Source organism: Fukomys damarensis, unplaced genomic scaffold (assembly GCF_012274545.1).
Source record: "Fukomys damarensis isolate Sample0158 unplaced genomic scaffold, DMR_v1.0_HiC HiC_scaffold_21, whole genome shotgun sequence".
Taxonomy (NCBI): Eukaryota; Metazoa; Chordata; class Mammalia; order Rodentia; family Bathyergidae; genus Fukomys; species Fukomys damarensis.
The window spans coordinates 7,745,672-7,767,660 of NW_022900933.1; the positions used below are offsets into that span (position 1 = coordinate 7,745,672).

General features: G+C 41.5%; 1 protein-coding gene across 5 annotated transcripts in view; it reads left to right on the top strand.

Moving 5' to 3' along the window:
• Syne2 (spectrin repeat containing nuclear envelope protein 2) overlaps positions 1-21,989 on the top strand; it is a 310,603-nt gene that overhangs the window by 158,950 nt on the left and 129,664 nt on the right. For all 5 annotated transcript variants that reach the window (XM_010602996.3, XM_010602997.2, XM_010602995.1 and 2 more), the window contains 9 exons: positions 1,699-1,854; positions 2,958-3,196; positions 4,079-6,179; positions 7,484-7,806; positions 9,986-10,130; positions 10,930-11,148; positions 16,940-17,205; positions 18,587-18,755; positions 20,129-20,284. In XM_010602996.3, the coding sequence (XP_010601298.1) occupies positions 1,699-1,854; positions 2,958-3,196; positions 4,079-6,179; positions 7,484-7,806; positions 9,986-10,130; positions 10,930-11,148; positions 16,940-17,205; positions 18,587-18,755; positions 20,129-20,284 (3,774 nt within the window). The remainder of the gene's footprint in view (positions 1-1,698; positions 1,855-2,957; positions 3,197-4,078; positions 6,180-7,483; positions 7,807-9,985; positions 10,131-10,929; positions 11,149-16,939; positions 17,206-18,586; positions 18,756-20,128; positions 20,285-21,989) is intronic.

The window sequence follows — 21,989 nt, forward strand, 5'->3', positions numbered from 1 at the left end:
TGAACCAGGGCCTTCTCACTGAGCTGCATTCCCCGCCCTTTTATTTTTTATTTTGAGACAGGGTCTCACGAAGTCACTAAGTTGCCCAAGCTGGTCTTGAATTTGCAGTTCTCCTGCCTCAGCCTTGCTCAGGGCTGGATTTACAGGTGCACCCTACCACACCTGGTTATTTACAACTTTTTTTTTTAAGAAGTCACTTGTGCTCTCCTTCAAAACCAGTAACAACCAAATGACCTTACCAGTTCGAATTGTGAAACTCCAGACAGTTCATTTACACACACTTTATTTAAAAAAAATTTTTTTTACAAACACTTTTAAATTTTAGAGTAGCTTTAATTCATAGAAATATAGAAAATTCTCTTGTACCCACAGGCCCAATTTCTTCTATTATTAATATCTTGTATTATTATTTAGGGATTACTTTTAAGTCAGTTCTCCCTTGTTTGGAGGATGTTGGCATAACTGTTCACAGATGTTCAGAGGCTTTACTGGCACCAAAGTAAAAGGCAAAATTAAATGATTTTTTTTATCATTTATAAAGTAACCTGGAAATAAAACAAGCGTCTCAGCAAAATAATGGACACCTTTAAAAAGTCACTGATATGGCACCTGGTATATTAAGTGCTCAACAAACTTGCTGAAAAACCCACATAAATAAATGCACATGCCGTGACTCTCATCCTGAAGCTTTCAAAATCAAGTCACCCCTTACATGGATAACTTGTTCTGCCTGATCCGGGTTGTAATTTGCATAGCTCACTGGCTTAAGCTGTTAATTTACTCTTAACATCGTGAAGTCCCGCTGCTTCCTCTAGTTACTTTTTACCTCCCAAGAGGTACCAGTGAGTGCCTAGCACCTGCCCTGTCCCGTCTGTCAGAATGCTAAGAGTAGATTTGGCAACTTCTGATTTTCTGGTATTTGTTTTCTTCAAGACTCTTAGGTCTTGCCTCAGGATATAATGGAGTAAAACTAGATATTGTAGTATCTTGCGGAACACATTGAAGTTTTGAAGGAGGGCCAATGTAGGGTTTTTAAAAAATGTTTTTTATTAGTACATGTACGTAGATCATCCTGATTGCATTCATTGTGGGGAGCTGAAACATGTACATAGCACATCTTAATTCTCTACGCCCCCTTCCCCTCTCCATCTCTTGGTTCTCTTCCGATTTACAAAAAATCCGTCTCCCATTTTTTATTATTTTGCTCTTTAATTTTTGTTTTGGCTTTCTCCCAAAAGAGAAACCATGTGATATTTAAGCTCTGTGTCTTGATTTATTTCACTGAACATTAAGGTCTCAAGGTGCATCTGTTTCCTTACAGATGACTCAAATGTACCCTTTTTAATAGCAGAGTAGTACTCCATTGTGTGTAAATACATAAACATTTTATTTACTCATTCATCAGTCGATGGACATTAAGCTGCTTCCGAGATTTAGCTATTATGAATTGTGCTCCTGTACCATGGGTTGCTTGTATCTCTGTAATTGTATGCCTTTAACTCCTTTGGGGGGATACCCACAATGTAGATATTAATTATTGTGTAGAATGAATCGTCTTTGGTCATGTCCACATAATCTTCTTAAAGTCTTTTATCTGAGTAAATAGAAGAAAGTGGGAATTTTCTTTTAATCAAGAAAAATAAAAATGCTTCATTTGGAAAGTAGACTGTTCAACAGTTAATCTTTTTATGTTTTCAGAATTCAGCTGTGGAAATGGTTTTGTCAAAACAGCTTTCTCTCAATGATCAAGAAAGCATGAAAAAGACTGACGATGAGCAGAAAGTCAATGAGCTACAAAATCAACCTTTAGAGTTAGACCCTGTGTTAAGAAATGAACAATTAAAAGAGATGGAGGTATGGAAACATGAAAAACACTGACGGCATGATTGCATCGTTTATCCAGCGCAGTACAATATATTTTAATTACCAAAAACTTGCTTGCACAGAGTGAAAAGTCTTATTTAACCTTTGCCTGATGATCAATTTGGTAACTCTATAATTATGTACTAATCAGTAAGTTGTATAAATCATTCCATTTAAACAGTGGGACCGTTTAATGAGCATCGGTCTTCTCTTTCACAAAGTTCCTGAAAACTTCTTCAGGAAGAAAACCATAAGATATTTTGAAGATTCTAGCTTGCCATCATTCTTTTTCATAGTCAAGTGTATTCTTCTGCTTCTGATGAAATCTTTCTATTATTACTAGTGATCAACGTTATGGAGTTCTCCTCCTTTGTTTTTACAGCTGTGTTTATAGGCTCTGTTAGGGTATTTATGCACTTTCAGCTTCGTAAAATGGCCTAAAAATCCAGTGCATGGTCATGTTTTTAAAAATGAAACTACAAATGAGCCCCATAATTTTAGCTAATATTACATAACAGTGAACATATATCTAAAAAGGAAAGAGAAGCGATGCATGTAAAAAATAAGATGATTTTCTCTTTAGAAATCCAAGAGCCTAGAGTGGGGTACAGTGGTGTCCCAGCTACTTCAGAGACTAAGGCAGGAAGATCGCTTGAGTCCAGGAATTGGAGACCAGCCTGGACAACATAGCAATACCCTGTCTCAACAGAAAAAAGAAAAGAAACAGAAAGAAAAGGGAAGGAAAAAGAAATTCTAGAATTTTTAAGACAATAAGATGATCTAATTGATATTAAATGTTGGACCAGTGATGAGTTTGAGTATAGATGTTTGGTTTTTGATACTGGGAATCGAACTCAGGACCTTGCACTTGCGAGGAAGGCAGAGGAACCCCTGAGCTAAATCCCTGGCCCTTAGTATAGATTTTAACATGATGCAAGTGAAAACAAATGTGGTAGATGTCACGACCTTAGTTTTCCTAGGTGCAAATAAACTATTTTGGCATAGGGTTGATTATCTCAGGAAAGGACAAAAGGGAAGGACATGGATGACTAGGAGTGCGTGTATGTTTACTGACGTGTGCACCTTGTTTGTAGGAATTGCGTATGAAGTTGGAAGCGAGGAAAGAAGTCACTGAAACACCGGAGCAATCTGAATGTCCCCACCGTGAGGCACGGTGTCCCCCTCACCACCTGGACAGTCTGCTTCAGGCCCTCTCTGCTTTGAAGGAGAATAGAGAACGGCAGTATCGTCTCCTTCACGATTTTCAAGAACACCTTGCTGCACTTGAATCCTCAATGAAAGCCTCACTGGCAGAAAAGGAGAGTCTGAAAGTGTAAGTGCGAGAATGCAGGACTTGTCCTTTTCACACAGTCTGAGCCACCTTGGAGCCTTGCGTTTATGCAGCACCGAGAAAGGAAAGTGCGCTTTTAAAAACCATGCTACGGAAATGAACTCCGGCCGGGTGGCTTATAAACAACAACATTGTATTTCTCACAGATCTGGGGCTGGGAAGCGTGAGACTGAGATGCTGGCAATTTGGTGTCTGATGAGAAATGTGTGTGTGGTCGCTTTGCATCGGCACAAATGGTTTAAATAATCTAGTACACATTTTATATAGTTTAATGGTTTCTTTCATGATATATATATATATATACACACACATGCACACACACACATACACACATCTTTGGCTTTGGTGGCAAATAATGGTATAGTATGAATATGTAAGTATTTCTCACTGAAGTACTTATATCTAAATGGCTTTCCTTCTAACAGCTTTTGAAGAAGCAATGTCATAAAGATTAGCTTACTAAAAAAAAGATTAGCTTAATATTGCAACTTCTTAGTCAATATCTGTGTCATCATTGTTGGAAGATGGTAACAGAGGTGTTGGATGGTATGGTAATTTCTCTAAACTCGCCTCTACACAAGTACTACACCGTGTTCAAAGTATTTTCACATGCACTGTTCGCTGCACTCTCTGCTCCTTGTTTTTATTATACTTATTTAACAGATGAGCTTCTGCTTTGTCACACATTAGTTGAAAGCCACCACAAATAAGATTCTGATTTTTATGTAAGGATAGAGTGCTTTTTATAGATATCCTGTTCATTTCCAGGAATTCAGTGAGGAAGTAGTTTCTCTTAGTGACATCTTACTACACGTTGAAGTATAATATCAAGTATTAATGACCTCTGCTTTTATTCTTGTTTAGGGGGTCCCTGGACATTGAAACCTATTTGGATAAAATTAAGAAATTACTGGAATCGATAGAAAAAGAAAAAAGTTGTTTCATCAAGGTGAAAATCCAGCAGGAGACATTATCGAGCCACTTGGCGGACATGGACAAGAAGCTGTTGGACAGCCAGGTGAGGCAGCTGGAGCACGGCTGGGAACGAGCGGGGCGACTGGTTCGGAAGACGTATTCTCAGCACGTGGCGGAGTGGAGCGAGTTCGCCTCCCTCAGGAAGAAGATCCGAGACGCCGAGACTTCTCTGCAGCAGCAGCGGCGGCAGTGGCTGTGCTTAGGGCCGAACTCCCCGGAGGAGCAGGATGGGAGCCAAAACATCGTGGCCCTGGCTGCTGAGCTGCAGGCCGCCAGGCACCGATTTGCTGCCGTCAGGAGTCGAGCCGAACTTCAGATGAAGAGGATTTGGGGAGAGAGAGAAAAGAAGATTTTGGAAGACATGATAAATAATCTGAAGAAGGAACTGGAAGCCTTGGAGCCCTTAAACCTAGAGGTAGAAAGTCAGATTAAGAAGTGTGACGTCAAGAACAAGATGAAAGAGACTCTCGTATGGGTCAGGAGTCTGTTGGGTGAACTCGTGTCCCCTGTGTCCCTCCTCCCCGACGACATCCTTTCACAGATCAGAAAGTGCAAGGTGACGCACGATGAAGTTCTGGACAAGCAGCGGGCCATGACGTCACTGGCCGAGGAGGTCAGAGCTGTCATTCCTCGCCTCTCTGGATCCGAGAGAGACAATTTGAGTAGCACTCTGGAGGACTTACAGAACCAGTACCAGATACTAGTTTTAAAATCAACTCAGAGGTCACAGCAGTTAGAGCTTCAGTTGGAAGAAAGGAGCAAATTTTTTGAAATGATGGGGAAAGCTCAGCTGGCACTTGAAGGCCATGAAGCCCTGGTAATTCCCAAGACAGACGCGGCCCCCACAGAAGCCGAACTAGAACATCGCCAGGCCACTCTGAAGACGTCCCAGAAAGACCTGCAGGAAGTTGAGAGTATGATCTCAGCGTGTCTTCAGGAACTAATAAACATCTCTGAGGATCTCAGTGTGTTTGAAAGATTATTTTTGGATAATCATTTGACAAATCTGAAGACTAGAGTCAACAGAATTCAAAGATGCATTCAGAATAAATGTAATGAACTGGAACACAAGATAAGTTCTTACAGAGAATTCCATGAAAGAAAATCCATGCTTCGGGAGGAGGTTGACAGTGTGCAGCACAACGAACTATTGCTGAATCCAAAACTCAGTCAGGATGTTAAGGAGGAGCTGCTTAACCTTAAAGACAGACTTGCTGGCATTCGGTGTCGCATCTTACAAGTCCTGAAACTCAGAGAAGTGTTTGAGCCTATGGGACTAAACTTGGATGGGTCACAGCTTGACCAGCTACAAACCCAAGTATTTGAAAAAGAAAAAGAACTTGAAGAAAAAATTAAGCAGTTGGACATATCTGTGGCAGAACAGGGCAAATATCAAGCATCACTAAATCGAATGAGGGCTTTGGATTTGCAAATTAAGAAGAAAGCTGAATTAGTACTGAAGTCTCCTACTTCTACACCGGAAAGCAGTCTGCTCAGTGCTCAAATTTTGATTGAGAAAACAGAGAAAGCCAAGTGCTTATATGATGACATAATTAAGAAATTAAGCAAAAATAAGGCATTTGATGATTCATTCAAAGAGAAAGAAATAGTCCAACTAAAGCTGGCAGCAGAAGAAAATGATAAGTTGCACAGGGTTCTCCAAAACGTGGTGTTAGAATTTCAACCAGCGGAAGTAGATGAAAAGCATTTTCAGGACCAACTGGAAAATTCTTTACGTGTTTTAAATCAGATAAAATTTCAAGTAGAGCAACCTTTGCTTATAAACTTGGACGGTAATCATATTCAAAATGAGAAGGACAGTTGTGAAGCATTTCAAGAACAGGTTCATGCTGAAGTGTGTAGTATTAAAGCTGTAACTGTCACTGAGAAGCAGAGAGAAGAAAACTCTCCTGAAACTAGTGATGTGACAAAATTGCAGGACATTGAAGATCTTCGCATGCAGCTTAGCAGAAGCATCGACTTGCGCACCGTGAGTTCTTTTTAAATTGGGCATTGAATGCATCTTTATTTCCTAATTTTGTTTTCTTTTACTTTAGTTAATATCTGTACTTCTGAGGAAGCTACAGGTTCTATAAGAAAATAGCTGTTTTCAAAAATCTAAAGAGTCACTTTTATAATCTTGTTTCGTTCTACTTCAGAATTTAGCGCATTATCGTCAGGAAAGGAATAGATCTGATATCTTTATTTCTGTTTCCCTCGTAGCCCCAGTTGAAGGCAGAAGAAAACTTTTTGAGTTTTTGTTTTTGCTATTTGTTTTGTTTTTAGAGATAGTAGGATATAACAAAAGAAATGTAAGGAGGAACACCAAATAGTAAATATTTAGAATTTACAGGGTGCTGAGCACAACACTAAACACCGTATTTCATCTTCACAGCAACTCTGTGAGGTGAGTGCTATTGTTAGGCCTTGTTTAAAGAAAATGAAGGACTTAGGGAGTAGCTTGGTGGTAGAGTGCTTTGCAATCATGTACAAGTCCCTGTGTACGATTTCCGGTACTGCAGAAATAATAAAAGGGAATGAACATGAACATTTTTCTCAGTGTCTTGTAAGATTAACAGAACTAGGAATGAAATTGAAATCTGTCTGAATCTAGATCAGAGATCATCAAATTAAGCCCCAAAGACCAACCTGCCCATAGTACCTGACTTATAAATAAAGTTTTATTGAAACGCAACCATGTGCATTAGTCGGGGAGCTGAATATGGCCATTTTCATGTTCTAACAGCAGAGTTGGTAGTTGCAACAGCCTGCCGTCCTCTGGTGGAGAGAGATCCCAACATACTCCTGCCTTTCCTTCTGATAGTTGGGCAGATAGATGTCTTAGACATCATTTATGCTGTACTTTATATAATGCTTTACACAGTATTGTATCACAGTCAACTTATAAAATGGAGAAATTAACTTTCGTCTGTAGTTAAAATAATATTAGATAATACATTGGAAATATTTTGATAAATGTAAATGCTATAGGAAGTGTGAAGTCATGTAGAGAAAGTTCATATGTTGTTTAAGTAGATTCATAATGATTAAGGGGATAATTCAGATACCTTTCCATTTTAGTTTCAAGAAGCAATTGATAGAGTCAAAATAATGACTAAAAGCAGATAGGAAAGGACCTTTAGAGTCAATGAACTCTTTGTTATCTTAACGACAATACTGAGGCCCAGAGATATTTTGTGCTGGACCCAAACTAAAGTTAGTAACACAGCAGTTGCCTTAAAAGCGTGAGCATCTGGAGTCCTTTGATCGCAGCACTTAATCTCTTATCCCCAGAATGTCTTGAACAGTGCTTCTGAGACTCTAACACGCTATGAAGCGGCACTCACTGGGGCCATGGGACTCCTCGCTTCCCTCGAAGCTGTGTTCCTGGCCCGGGGAGTGGACCTGCATGACCCAGAGGCGTCGCTAGCCGTGACTTGTTGGAAGCAAGAGGAATTGGAATCCACAGTCGCAGTCATCAAGGACCTCACGGAGAAGTTGGAATCTGTATCCAGCCCTGAAGCCAAAAAGGAACTGCGGCAGACCCTCCGAGACCTCGAGTCTAAGAGCTTGGCCTGGAGGGAGGCAGCCCTATTAGAGGGAGCAGAGATAGCCAGGTAAGTCTTCAGACATGTAATGCTTTGTGCGCATAAAATGTAGGGTTTTTGCTTTATACTTAATATGTGTGCACGAGAGATCATTTGGACAAAATGGAAAAGTAAAAATAAATGCGTCACTAAAGAAACCCATGGTAACTATTTTATTCTATTTTAAATTTTTTAAAATGTTGATCACATAAAACAGAATGTTTATAAGTGTAGGTGTAGACATAGAAAGATAAGGCAAACATTGTTATAGCCAACATTTCAAAGATAAACATCATGAATTTGAATTCTGTTGCATGCTCGTTCCATCTCCTCTCAGAGCTACCAACTTAAATATATTTGTCCTTCCCCTGCTTTTCATTATATTGTTACTGTGGATGTGTGTTCTCTTTTCATGAGTTTTAAACTAAGCACATAGTGTGTATTTTTCTGTCACTTCACTTTTTCAAACTCATAATTACGATCCCGGTTCTAATCCATGTCTTTGTAGTAAAATTTGTGTACCCTGGCTCTTGACGGACAGTTTCATTTTTTGCAGTTTTGTGTGTGTGTATGTGTTTTACATTCATAGAGTGCTTTTAAGAACACTTTTAAATGCAAGAGCTTTCTGTGGGTATATATCTACAAGTGTGTTGCCTAGGTCAACAGATAGGAGCACCTTAATTTTTTTTTTTTTTTTGAGACAGGGTCTCACTATGTAGTTGAGGTGGACCTGGCACTAAACTGTGTAGCTCAGGCTGGTCTCACACTTAGAGCGATCCTCCTGCCTCAGCCTCCTGAGGGCTGGGATTACAGGCGTGTGCCACCACGCCCAGCTTGAGCATCTTAAATTTTTAATACCAAATAAAGTATTCCAGTTGTCTCATAGCCTTACCAACAAATTGCTATTTTTGACAAAGGTATCATTTTTTGGCTAGTCTAATGAGTGAGAAGTGATCCCTCATTGTGATTTTAATTTGCATTTCTCTTACTACTGAGTTAGATCTAAATATCCGTTGATCATCTTCTATTTTATAATTCTTCTGTAAAATACCTATTCGAACCTTTATCCAGATTTATTAGGTTCTCTTTTTCTTACTGATTTGTAGTAATTTATTCTATGAGGATGAGTCCTTCATAGTCTTGCACTGCAATATCTTTGCAGAGGGGTTTTCTGTTCAGCATCCATTCAGCCCATCCAGGCCCAAGTGCTAAGAGGCATCAAAGGAACTGAAACTCACACCGCTCTCCAGGCAGCATCTGATACCACAGCTTTGCTTATTTCTATATTTTTCCATTGTGCAGGACTTGGGTCCTCAATGTCTTGCTAGTTTGTGTTTTTTCTTTTAAAAATGTATTTGTTGCAGATTTTTAAATGTTCTCAGTGGGTAATTGCACTCAGTGTATTTTATATATATAATTTTATAGCATTTTAAATATTTTACAATATGTTGCACATAAAATACCCTACTTTAATTTTTTGCTATGTAACAGCCTTTTTATTTTGACGAACACTTTATAAAAATAATTGTAACCGTTATGAGAAGTTTATAAAATGGCTTCTTGTAGTTTAATCTTACTCTGATAGATACAGCTTTTGCCGATGAGTAAAATTTTACTATGCAAAGGATTTTATCTATCATGTTTAGGATAAATTTCTTACATTTAGGATTAGTTCCTTAAAGTATATTGTAGAAATTAAATTAGTCAAAAGACAAGAACATCTTAAAGACTTAGTGGTTTTCTACACGAATTTGTGCCCATCTACAGCTCATTAACAGTGCTCCAGAATACAGTTTTTGCTTTAATAAAATGAACTCTTTTTTTTTTTTTTTTTCGGAACCAAGGATTGAACTCAGGACCTTGCACTTGCCAGGCACTGAGCTACATCCCCGGTCCCAGAACTCTGCTTTTTAAAAAACTCTCCGACTTAGTTGTTTTAAGGGTTACCCTTTATGCCTGTTAAAGTTTGTACTTAGAGCCATTCGTGTGTCCCTTTGGGGATGGGTGGTCAATAAAAACTTGTTGAAGTGCATTGAATAGCAAAAAAAAAAAAAAAAAAAAAAAAAAAAAAAAAAAAAAAAAAAAAAAAGAAAATGATCTTTTCATTAAAAAGCAAAACAAAACTGAATTTGGAGAATTCAACCTTGCGGAGTTCAAAATTGTGTTAACAAAATCTAATGCCACTTTTTCCTAACTGTGCCTCATTCAGGTGTCTGGAGGATTACAAATGCTATAGAAGCACTAAAGATGAAATCTGTGCTCGCCTCCAGAAAGTGGAGACCGCTCTCCAGTTGTCCATGTCCCCGCTGCCGGTGTCTTACAAAGAGGCCTTGGCACGCGTGGAGCAGAGCAAGGTAACGGCGTGTGTCGGTCCCCAGTGAGTCCGTGGGGAGACTTGGCGGCTGTCACGGCCCAGAACATGGCTCTGTCGTAGGCCATGGAAATCCTCAGCCTTCGTTGGGATCTGTGAAAACTCCTCAGACAGAAGCTAAGGACAGAAGCCTGGAGCAGTGGCTCTGAGAATTGAGCGAGGGATTCGCAGTGTGGCCCGCCCCACAAGCATCCTGTCCCTGCTGGGCCTCTTGACCAGAGCTTTTCTGCTCTTTGAGAGCTCCAGCTGGATCCACAGTGGCGCTGCATCCACAGGCAACCACTGCTGTTTCTCGTCTGGACAGTCACCTTATGCTCTGTTACTAAGCAGTTTGGTTTTTGCTTCTTGTCGTCTGTTAGAATCTGTGGTATTTATGTCAGGATTTGGATGAGGACATTTTAAGTCATCTATGCTCAGTCTCCACTAAAAACAACTTCTTTAATTGTACTAATATTTGTAGAGTAAATATTGTACAGATGAACTACCTAGTAAAATATGAGACTTAAGTTAAAATAACGAAATGTACCTTTGAAAATACGTTTTCACTTAGAAATTTGGTTTAGGGGTCATTATTGTCCCCATGGTCCCAAATTCTCTCAGAATAGAAGACGGAGGTAAAGCTCATCTGGCCAAATGGACTTCCCAAAGGACAAGAAATGGAACATGTAGTATTTGTGGAGTATTAAAATCATTAATTGTTCAAAATGTAAGATTATTTATAACTTTCAGGAAAAAAACTGATCAAGTCATCCTCGCTGTCCTGTTCTGTTCCTTGTCTTAAGGGCCTGGTGTTCGATCTCCTGTCAACCAAGGAAGAGCTGATCAAGCTGCGCCTGATCGCCCGGCGCCTGGGTCTCAAGTGCTCCGAGAGCGACACTGTGTGCGTGCGCAGGGCCTCGGCCGTGCTGTGGGAGAGGTGGCTCAGCTTGCTGGAGGCCGCCAAAGAGTGGGAGAGGTGGAGTGAAGACCTGAAGCAGGAGTGGAAATTTGTCAGCGAGGAAGTGAGTGCCGCATTTCAACCCCGGGGCCCCACCGTCTCTGGATAAATGTTACCTCATTGAGGTCCTCCCTTTTGTAACGGGAGTGGAATTCCAGTCCTTGTGCTTGCAAGGCAGGCAGCGGAACCACTGAGCTAAATCCCCAGCCCCTCCCTTCATTTTGATACAAAATAAGGCCAGCTGGGCCTGATGGCACAGACCTGGAACCTCGGCTACTTAGAAGCCTGAGGCAGGAGCTCAGAAGTTTGAGGTCAGCCTGGGCAACTTAGTGAGACCATCTCGAAGTTTTTTTCTTTTCCAGTGCTGGGGATGGAACCCAGGGTTTTGCACCTGCTAGGCAAGCAGGCTACATCCCAGTCCGTGAGACACCATCCCAAAATTTAAAAATAATAAAAAAGGCTGGGGATATAGCTCAGCACTTCTAGGCCATAACGCACGTGTGCGCGCACACACACACACTCAGCACTTCTTGGCCATAATGCACGCGCACACACACACACACACACACACACACCCCTAAACAAGTCTGTAGCTTGTACCATTTGTGTACATCATATCCACAGTGGTCCTCAGTTCAAAAACTTAATTCTTTCCCTGATTCTGGTCACAAACCAGATTGGATGAGACCCGAATCGAATTCAGTGATTAGGTTCAATGTCATTAAACTTATTGGGAATATGATTCGGTTCTCATCCAGTTTGGTTTGCGACCAGAAGCATGGGAAGAATTATATCTGTGAACAGAAGTACACGTAATTGTTTGTAGAGATCAAGCCCTATTGGAATAGTCACCAGGAGGTTATTGAGGTGCTTTCGTGATAGTGGTTTTAAAAATACATATATCAGATAATTCTTAAAAATAAGTGACTACTTGCCAGTTGGAGTTTTAGAATCTTTGTTGTGAAGATAAGTTAACCACTCTTGAAAAAACAACCCTGTCTACATTCATTATACTAGAGGTTAGAATTAGGCAATGTGCGTAATAATCAGCTAATTTTGAAATTAACCACAATTGTTAGCTATGGAAATTAGCTGCATTTGTTAAGTGTGGACCAGAAAATATGAGGTATAATGTTCTTTTTGATAACTGTCTCAGACAAGACCCCTGTAATATATACCAATCACAGTGTCAGTTTAATCATGGCTTAGGACTTAGGCTTCACGTACATAAAGACAGAAAATTAAAAATTGTACAAAATTGTCTTAGACTATTCTGAAATCTTTTCAAAGGGCCAGGCTTAAATGAGGTACAAATCAGAGCATTAAATGAAAACCCTTCTTTTTTATTCCTTTCACAGCTTCTGCTGAATTTACTTAAGATAGAAATATAATAATCAATACCTAATTGGAGGGCGATCACATGCTTTGGGATTGAAGTGTTCAGCACTATCATATTAACCTGCACAGAACTTGATGTTCTTGAAAATAAATATCATTTCAGTGGTGCTGGTGAGGTTGGATTAGTGAGTAATCTCTTAGATGTTCAAGCTGGAAGGAACTTTGTAAAGGATCTGGTTAGTGAGCCCTGCTTAAAGAGAGTTTGGGCATTGTCTGGCTGTCTTTGCCCGTGTCCTCAGGAGGTAAATGATGGTTAGCAATCTGTAGAGGGACGAAGCTCTCAGCAGTCAGGCAGTGAATGGTGCAAGAGCTCACTAGGGAGTGCTGAGCTTTCTTGTGTTTTATCCCCAGTACCGAGGAATTTTTTGTTTTGTTTTGTTTTGAGACAGGGTCTCGCTGTGTAGTTTATGCTGGCCTTGAACTCAATATGTAGCTCAGGCTGGCCTCAAATTTGCCACATCCTCCTGCCCCAGCTTTCTGAGTGCTGGGACTAGAGGTATGTGCTACCATGCCTGGCTGCTCTGTTTTTTAATTTACTCACACCATTGCTTTCTACCATCTGCAATTGAATCTTATTAATTCTGACACTTCATTCAGAGCTGTGTAACCATTCATACAAACATTTGACAAGACCTGCCAACAAAATGTATTTTTTGAACAGTAGCATAAACAAATGTTCTCCTGTAGTACAATAACAATTATTAAAGGAGCAGGGATAATTCTAGGTCTAGGTTTTGTTGCATTACATGCATCATTGTCTCATTTGCCCTCACGAGAATCCAAGGCATCTCTGCGTCTGTCTGTTTACTTATCTATCCGTATTGATGTGTCTATATTGATGTGGTGTGTATTTTTTAAATACATACTGTAGCCTCCCACGAATCTAGGACTATCAGCATGCCACTGTGCCTGGTTTCTATGAGGATATTATCCTTGAGTCACAGATGAGGCACGGGGGCAGAGAGTTACATTAACCTGCCCAGATTCACAAGTGGAAGAAGTCTAGATTGCATTTGCATACATCAAATTGATATATAATTTTAATTTTTTGGTGCTAGGGATCAAACCCAGCGTCTTGCCCATGCTAGGCAAGTGCTCTACCACTGAGCTGCAGCCCCAGCCTGCTGTATGATCTCTCAGTGGCCCTTGTCCAAAGTGACATCATCTGAACACCCGTACATATGAGATTTTGTTAGCATGGTTGGTGCCTTTATCTGTGACAAAGGGAATCTCTGTTTTTTAAATGTTTAAAGTAATATAGTCATTTGAATGCCTGATTTGCGTAAGGCTTTTGAGAGCTTCAATGCACAGTTTATGAATACATGAATTAAAAGGAAATTTAATTTTTGATTTAGTTTTTCCCCCTTCAGATCTTTCTATTTTATAAACAGAATGTACTTGGTATAATTAACTTCTGGTAATCCAGAATAATCATTTATTTTTTGCTTTGGTGATCTTAATATGCTAAGATAAAGTCAAGTGTTCAGAGATAACTGGAGATCTAGGGCTGGCTCCTTTGACTTGTACCAGAAGTCATTTTTTTGTTAGTTCCTATCTCTGTACTTCTGGGTTTTTATTCTTTCACCGTGTTTGCTAAAGATCTTTCTTCCCTTCTCCCCCCCACTGTTGCTCCCTTCTTCTCTCTCATCCTCTTTTTTCTTTCTTTTTCCCCCTCTATTCCTCCCTCCTTCCCTTCTCTGTCCCCTCCCTTCCTCTCCTTCTTTCTTTCTCAGTACTGGAGACTGAACCCAGGGTTTTCACACTGAGCTACACCCCAGTCCTTTATTTTATTTTATCGTTTTGGGGCAGAGTCTCGCTAAGTCTCCAAGTTGCCAAGGCTGGCCTTGAGCATTTCATCCTCTCGCCTCTGCTTTCCAGAGGGTTGGAGGTGTGCACACCAACCCAGGCCCTTCTCCCTTTTCAATCTTCTTATAACTGATCGTGAGCATAAATGTTTTCTGGGCAATTTTATTAGGATTCTAAGTCCGAGGAAAATCATCAGGAGTTGAGCCCTTTGTAGGTGGCAAAGTGCATGCGTAGTCTCTGACATTTATTTGACTATCTTAGGGACTGTCTTTGTCCCCAAACCAGCAAAATGTAGCATTAAGTTTGTTGAGCTTTGACGCATACATGCAGTCACGTGACTGTCATGAAAACCAAGTTTAGGACTTTTTCATGTTTCTGAAAAATTCCCCTGTGTCCCTTTTTGGTCCTTCACCTCCTGCCCCTGATGACCATCCGCCTCTTTCTTTTCCTGTAGTTTTTCCCTCTCCAGAACATCATATAGATGAAATCATCCAGCCTGTATCCTTTGGCTTCTCTTTGATAAGAATAATGGAGTTGAGATTCACTCTTGTACTATCAGTAGTTCATTTGTTATTTATTTCTAAGTAGGATTCTGTTGGCTGGGTGGAGCAGTTTGCCCATTCACAAGATGAAGAATTGCCTGGCTTTTGGGCAAAATTATTATCTTAAAAAAGATGTGTTCTTGGGCTAGGGATGTCACACAGTGCTAGTGTTTGCCCAGTGTGAACAGGCCCTGGGTTCAGTACCCAGCACGGCACAAAAAGGTTCTGCCTCTTGGGCTTCCTTCTTCAGTCACTCAGCAGCCCTAACCTTAGACCAGATGGCAGACCCGGGGAAGAGGCTATCTTGGAAAGTGACGCTAAGAGACAGGAGTAGGATTCTGCCGCCTGCTTCGCAAGTGCAAGCACAAGGACCTGAGTTCGATCCCTGATACCCCCCCCCAAAAAAAAAGAGAGAGAGAGAGACAGGAGTAGGGACTGGAAGAACAGACAGGAGCGGTCTGTGTGCTGAGTCCTTTTGCTGTGACTGCACCCTGGCCACTGCGTTTGCCCCCTGGCGGCTGTCATTGGTAGGGAAGCACCAGGAGGGGCTCGCTGAGCCCCGGATGGGAGACATGGCTCTTGGAATGCCCGTGTGTACCGGAAACCCTGCCAGCATAGCGGCTCCCTTATCTGCATGGTGCTCGTCGGGAGGGGGGTTGTGGGGTAATCTAGCGGAGCCGGTCTCATTCCCAGGGGCCAGCACAGCTGTCCGCCCCTGAGCCAGGCTTCCGTCTGGCTGTACTTGGCTTTGAGATGACGGGAAACACGACTTCCATTGCTGGGTCGGCACCTGCGCCCACATATGGCAGTGTGTGGGGCCTGAGTGGGTCATAGAGCACGAGCGGTCGCACAGTGTAACCGTAGTCCACCCCTGCTGCTCTGCCTCATTCTTGTTTTCCAGTTTTGCCCCTCAACATTAGTAGCATTGTTCATAATGGATCTGATCAACAGATAATAATGTGAAGTGTAACATATGTGACCTCGAAATCCACAAAGGCCCATCCAGCGCACTCGCTCTCCCTCCTACCTCCCCCCCACCCCCCAGAGTTGAAAGGAGAAGCCTCGCTGCGTGTGGTGGCGCACTCCTGTAATTCCAGCTACTGGAGAGGCTGAGACAGGAGGATCACATGTTTGAGACCAGCCTGGGTGTGAAAATAAAGAAGGGCTGAAGATGTAGCCCAGGGGTATAGTACTTGTCTATCATGGGTGAGGCCCTGGGTCCAACCCCTAGTACCAGAATGACTGCTTCAGGCTGTTGGGCCCTGGAAACTTAATTGATGCTGTGTACCCGTGTTTTCATGGGCTTCTTTTCTCAGCCCCTGGAACATCGTACTCGATGTAAGTATACTCACGGGTGCCATGCTCTCTAACAGCAGATGTGTGACTAGACCGAGCAGGAGCGCTAACATGGCCCGGGCAGGCCAAGTGGTACAGCCAAGGCGGGGACCAGAGAATTCCGGCAGGAGCCTGAGAGCCTTCAGAGTTAGGGGCTTTGGAGACTGTTTCTTTGTCTTTGTTCAGGTCTGTGGAACGCCTCGTTTCCAGATACGTGTTGAAACCAGTAACGTGTTTCCGGTTGATACCAGAGGTTGATGAATGTGTGGTTGGTTCGGTCATTCCAGCTGCTTTCTCCTTGGAGTCAGGGTTGTAGGGACCTGGACTTCCCCATGGAACAGACTAAGCACCGAAGGAAAGAAAAGAGACCTGCAGAAACTCTCAACTCCAACAGTTGCCCAGCCTCTTACACTGGAAGCAGTTTTGTGGGGCTTGTGTAACTAGCTCATGGATATCTCTGGACACATACTGCATTACCCAGCAGAAACCTGAAAGGAAAATAAGTTACTTTAAGTCTTTAACATTCCTTCGGCCTACAATGGTAGCATTTCATTTTAATTGCACTTTCGCTTGAGCAGCGTCTGGGGGCTGATAGCAGAGGGCTGCCATTCCCAGCTCAGGAGAATGGATGACTTTGAGCTGGGAAATGGCATTAGGAGCCCTTCACAGAGAGCGTATTCAAACGCTATGGCTGCAAAGGCTCTTTTCAGGCCCCAGTCACGGTGAGAGTATGTGTTACTTACTTCTGTTCTCTTGTTGTTGGTATTGAATTAGATTGAACGAGAAGCAATTATTCTAGAAAATCTTCAAGAGGAGCTCCCAGAGATTCCCAAAACCGAAGAGGCCGCCAGCACCGAGGAGCTCTCCGAGCTGCTGGACGCTCTGTGCCAGTTTGAGGAGAGCGCAGAGCAGCAGCGGCTGTTGCTGGCTCTGCTCCTTCAGCGCTTAGCAGGCATCCGGGCCATCCCTGAGGGCCCCCAGGCTGCGGAAACGGTGCCCACGCTGCGGGAGATTGGGTCCATGCAGGGGCGATGTGACAGGTAAGGTCTGGAGGGAATGTGCTCGGCTGTCCCGACTGTACTTTTAGAAAATGCCAAATTGAGAAAAGTTAGAGATATTATAGAACAGTGACAAATTATACTACAGAATTGAGTCGGCACTGATGGGTACAGAAAGAGATGAAACGGGAGTAATTATAATGAAAACAAGTGCTGATTTTCTATTCTGTATTACTGAATGGGGACATCCTTGGAGTTCCTTTGTAATATCTGCTGCGTTTCTATAGGAAAGTTAGAGTATAAAGTCATAAAGAATAGTATTGAAAATACATTTAATTAAAAATTTTAAGAAAATACATTTAATCTCATTCAGCAACAGTGACTGCCAACCACTTTAATTCTCGTTTTGATTTTGGTGTTCTCATCTTTTTTACTCACGAATTTCTTTTTAAACAAGTGGATAACACACTACTATTGTTCTCTTCTACTAAGGAACTTATCAGCATATCATGTTTGTTTGCCAGTGCCATCATTATTTTCAAATATCAACTGTATAATCTACCAGATATGCCATGTAAATAACCAAGCTCTTGATGAAGAATTTTTAAATTGTGTAATTCTATTACTTTGATAAGAGCACTGTAATAAATATTCATAGTTCGGAATCCGTAGGGCTCTGAGCAGATCATTGAGAAAGACACCAAGAAGTAGAAACATTGGGTCAAAGGATAATAGTATTTTGGCTAGAAATGCCCTTGAAGAAAAAACTTTACTGTCTCAGAGTCACTCAGCAAACACTTCCAATGCCGGATACGGGTAGGTTCCCAGCTGACTCCAGCTGGGTCTCCTGCAGTTCCGTTCTGACCCCTGGAGATTGCTCAGCGATTTCAGACCCACGGTGCTGTCCCCAGTTTGAACGCCAGTTGCAAATGGCAGGTTGTCGCTGTGCTTGTGACATACTGGCTACCAAAGGACTCTCCGACACCTTCCCCAGGTTCCGATAATTTGCTAGGGCATCTCTTAGAACTCAGGGATGTGCATTTACTGGTGTATTAATAAGAGATATAATAAAGGACCCAGCAGAACTGCCAGGTAGCGGCCCTGTGCTGGTCCAGGGCTGTGGGACTAGACCCAGTATGTCTCTTAGTATATCACACATGCTTAGCAAGTAAGGAGCTCTTGGGAAAGATGTTTTCCCCACTCGGCGGCCTGTAAATACTGCTATTTTTACCGCAGTTGGGGTCAGCTGAGAAGGAAAAGGCAGGTGGGACTTGATACTTGTTTGAATATGTGATGTATAAGTCATCAAGAACGAATTTCATTGAAATCATTGGAAGTTACCTTTTTGTGTGCTATTCATTTTGTTAATTGTTGAAATAAAACCATTTCACAGAAATAATTACATTTTGATGCTTTCTTTCAGACTTCTTCAGAAAGCTCAAAAGAGTAAGGACCTGATACAGACTGAAATCCAGGACAGACTTTCCCTCACCAAAGAAATCATTGCCTTGAAGAATTTATTTCAACAGAGCACAACTTCTTTCCAAAATATGGCCCCGGAGGGCCACCCAGAAAGGGCAGAGCAGTTTGAGGTGAGTGAGGTAGTGAATGTGGCTGATACTGGTCCTCAGTCTTGTATTCAGAGTCCTTGGGGCTAAGGTAACCCACTGATGAGGGTTGGAGAAATGTTCAAGGGAAAATCTAGAGGAGAGCGTGATTGGAGATCAGGCTGCGAGGGAGGGAGGCCTGGACTGGACCAAGCCGGCTTTGTTTCAGCCAAGTTTCAGGCGTGCTGGGTGAGCAGTGGTGTCAGAGCCCTCGTGGGTGCCGCGTTACCCTCCTCCTTTGGTCGGACATGACATCTTATCTCTGACTGGGGCTTGTGTTCAGAGTGAGGGCCGCGAGAACTGTTTTTCAGAATGATCCCTCCCCTCCTTCCAGTTCAGTGGCAGTGTATTTAAAAGCTGCTTGCTGCTGCAGGCCAGAGCTTTTGGTTATTCATTCTGAGAAAGGAAACATAATTGGCCATCCCAGAGCCGCGTGGAGACCTTTCCTCCGGGATGGGCGTGGGTGACAGATGACACTCACACCTCCAGCCCCACCCCTGTCTGAGTGGCTCTGTGCTTTACCGTTCCCTTTTCAGACTTGCTCAGAAAAAGGAAGCACCGGCACATTGCAGAGCCATTTAAAATTGTAATCTTTCTTCAGCGTGGTGACTCAATCCATTAGCACAAAAAATGCCATCGAAAGGCTACTGTGCTCAAAACAAACAACAGAAAAGCCGCGGGAAAGTCAAGAAGTATTTTTCCACTTGATCTTTGGGAAACTTTCCCAAACAAATGAGTTTCTCCTTTATATAATTACTGCAGGAGAGCGTAGATCAGATTTTATTTCTAGGCCACAACCAATGGACTGTTTGTTCAGGTTTCTTTTTATCTCCTAGAACCTACATTCTTTGCATGGAATTGGAACTCTCCCTTTTGAAAGGAGCTGAGTTCACCTGGGCTGTCTAATTACATGAAACAGACACTTTCGCTTTTAACATCAGGCTTTTAGTGGCCTTGACTCATTGTGATGATAATGTAGGAAGCCTAGAAGTAGCAAGTTAGTAACAACACCATAAAACTTCTTTGAAACTCTTTGCTACTCGTAGCTTTTTAGATAGACTGCAGCTGAGATACAGTTAAATCCTAGCGGCACTTTAGAAACGGGGGATGTTGTGATGTCTTTTTTGCAACAGTGGTTCTACCGGGTGAAGAGATATCACGTTTAATTCTTACAAATTATAAAGTAGCATCTGACTGAACTGGGTATCTCTCCGGGTTAATCAGTTTGTATCCAGCGAGGTTTGGTCATGTGGGGGTTTGCTTATTTAAATCTCGAGGACATGCTGGAACGTCGCTTTCGCTTTTTAGAGCTGAACCTTTCCTGCCGGTCCTGTGAATATGGAAACTCTTGTTTTTAGGAGCTTCAAAATTTTGTTGAGAAAGGGAAGCTGACTTTTGGAAACATTATGGAAAAACTGCGAATCAGGTATTCTGAAATGTACACCATCGTCCCCGCTGAGGTTGACTCCCAGGTGGAAGAGTGCAGGAAAGTGTTAGAAGACATAGATGAAAAGGTAATAATAACGTTTATATTCACACTGTTATTGTTGGAGTTGAATAACCATAGAGAAGAAACAGTCTTTAATGTTAATTTTGCATTTGCCCTGATTTCAGCTCTGACAGGTTTTATAGTTTGGTTAAATGACAGTTTCATGTATTGAATGCTGAGATAAAGGTACCCTAAGTAAGTGACGTAGATAACACAATATTAGACCATGTGTATATTTTAGTTACCTGCACGCTTAGTTTTTCTTCTCTTCCATTTAAAAAAAATTATACATTATCTTTTACTTGGATTATTAGTGCTATTTTCACTGCAGAAATTTAAAAAGTATTGGACGTGCTTTAAAATATATTCCCTGAAACATTTAAAATTCTAACAAAGAGCAATAAGAATACAAATTTCACAACTCACTAGAAATAATACTTAACTTATAGCATCTCTTTAATTATGAAATTCCACAAAACATACCTGGGCAGATCTCTGTACTTCAGAGTGCAGATTTGAACAAGGGTAGGGATATATTGTAGTACCAAAGACAGGCGTTTAGCAAGACCATTTTATTGGATTTTAAAAAGGCAGTCCAAACCCGGTGGAACAAAATTTTGCTTTGTCCAGCAGCTGCAGGGGGATTTTCATGTTTTTTAAACCTTAGAATACTTATAACTTGATAAAACAATATAAATGTTCAGTCCACACACCAAAAGTCATATTTCAGACTAGTTGCTAGAATGTCATTAACTTATATGACATATTTCTTAGGAAAATATATTCTGTGTTAAAAAAAATCTAGCCTTCTAATATAACAAACGTTTTTGATTTACATACAAGAAAACCTGTTAGATACTTTCTTGAGAATTATGTGCTATTGGCTTTGGTTTTAAGAGCCTACTACTAAATGTATTGAGAGGAACTAAATGTTACTCTCGTGAATACTTTGTGTAAAAAGCCCTACGAAGTCAGTAGTCACCAGCCTTTCAGATTAAGGTTGGAGTTTGCCCTGTGAACTTGTATAGTTGTAACAAACAGCAGCTAACTTTTTGCATGTATAACTGATTTCAATGTAGTTCAGGATCCAGGCTGCAGACACAGTATTATTGTGTGTATTCATTTGGTTGCTTGAGTCTCCCCCAAATCATGCTCTCTGCTTGTAACTAAATGGTTCGCATTTGTATTAGTAGAAGAACTGCCCCAGGTGTCAGAAGATTTCATTTTGTATTTGTTACACCACCAGCAAGAAACAAATAATGCAGGATCAAAGTGAGATTGAAAAATAATCTCGACTATGCTCTGGTGTGTGGAATAAAAACATGACGTGAAGGCATCGACGATGGGATGAGAATAGAACTGGAATGCAGCCTGGGACTTGCGGGCTTCTCAGGCCACATTGAGCCCCTGCCTTGATGTGTGTGACCTGAGCTCCAGCCTTCAGTGTGCTTCCGTTTCTGTGTTGGTGTGCTCATCTGCATGGGATGGTTGTAGTCTCAGTGGTTGTACAGATAGAGTGAGGATTAAAAGGATTCTACCAAAGCACATAGTATCATTTGGTTATTTAGTGACTGCTTAGAGAAAGCCTGTTAACATAGCTTTAAAAAAATACGACACAAACTAATCAGGTATTTGGCAAAATGATACATTTAGCGCTCATTTTCTTTCCTAGCACAAGTTATTTTCTTAAATCATACAGACTTTTTAAAAAAATTAAACTGCTCAGCAGC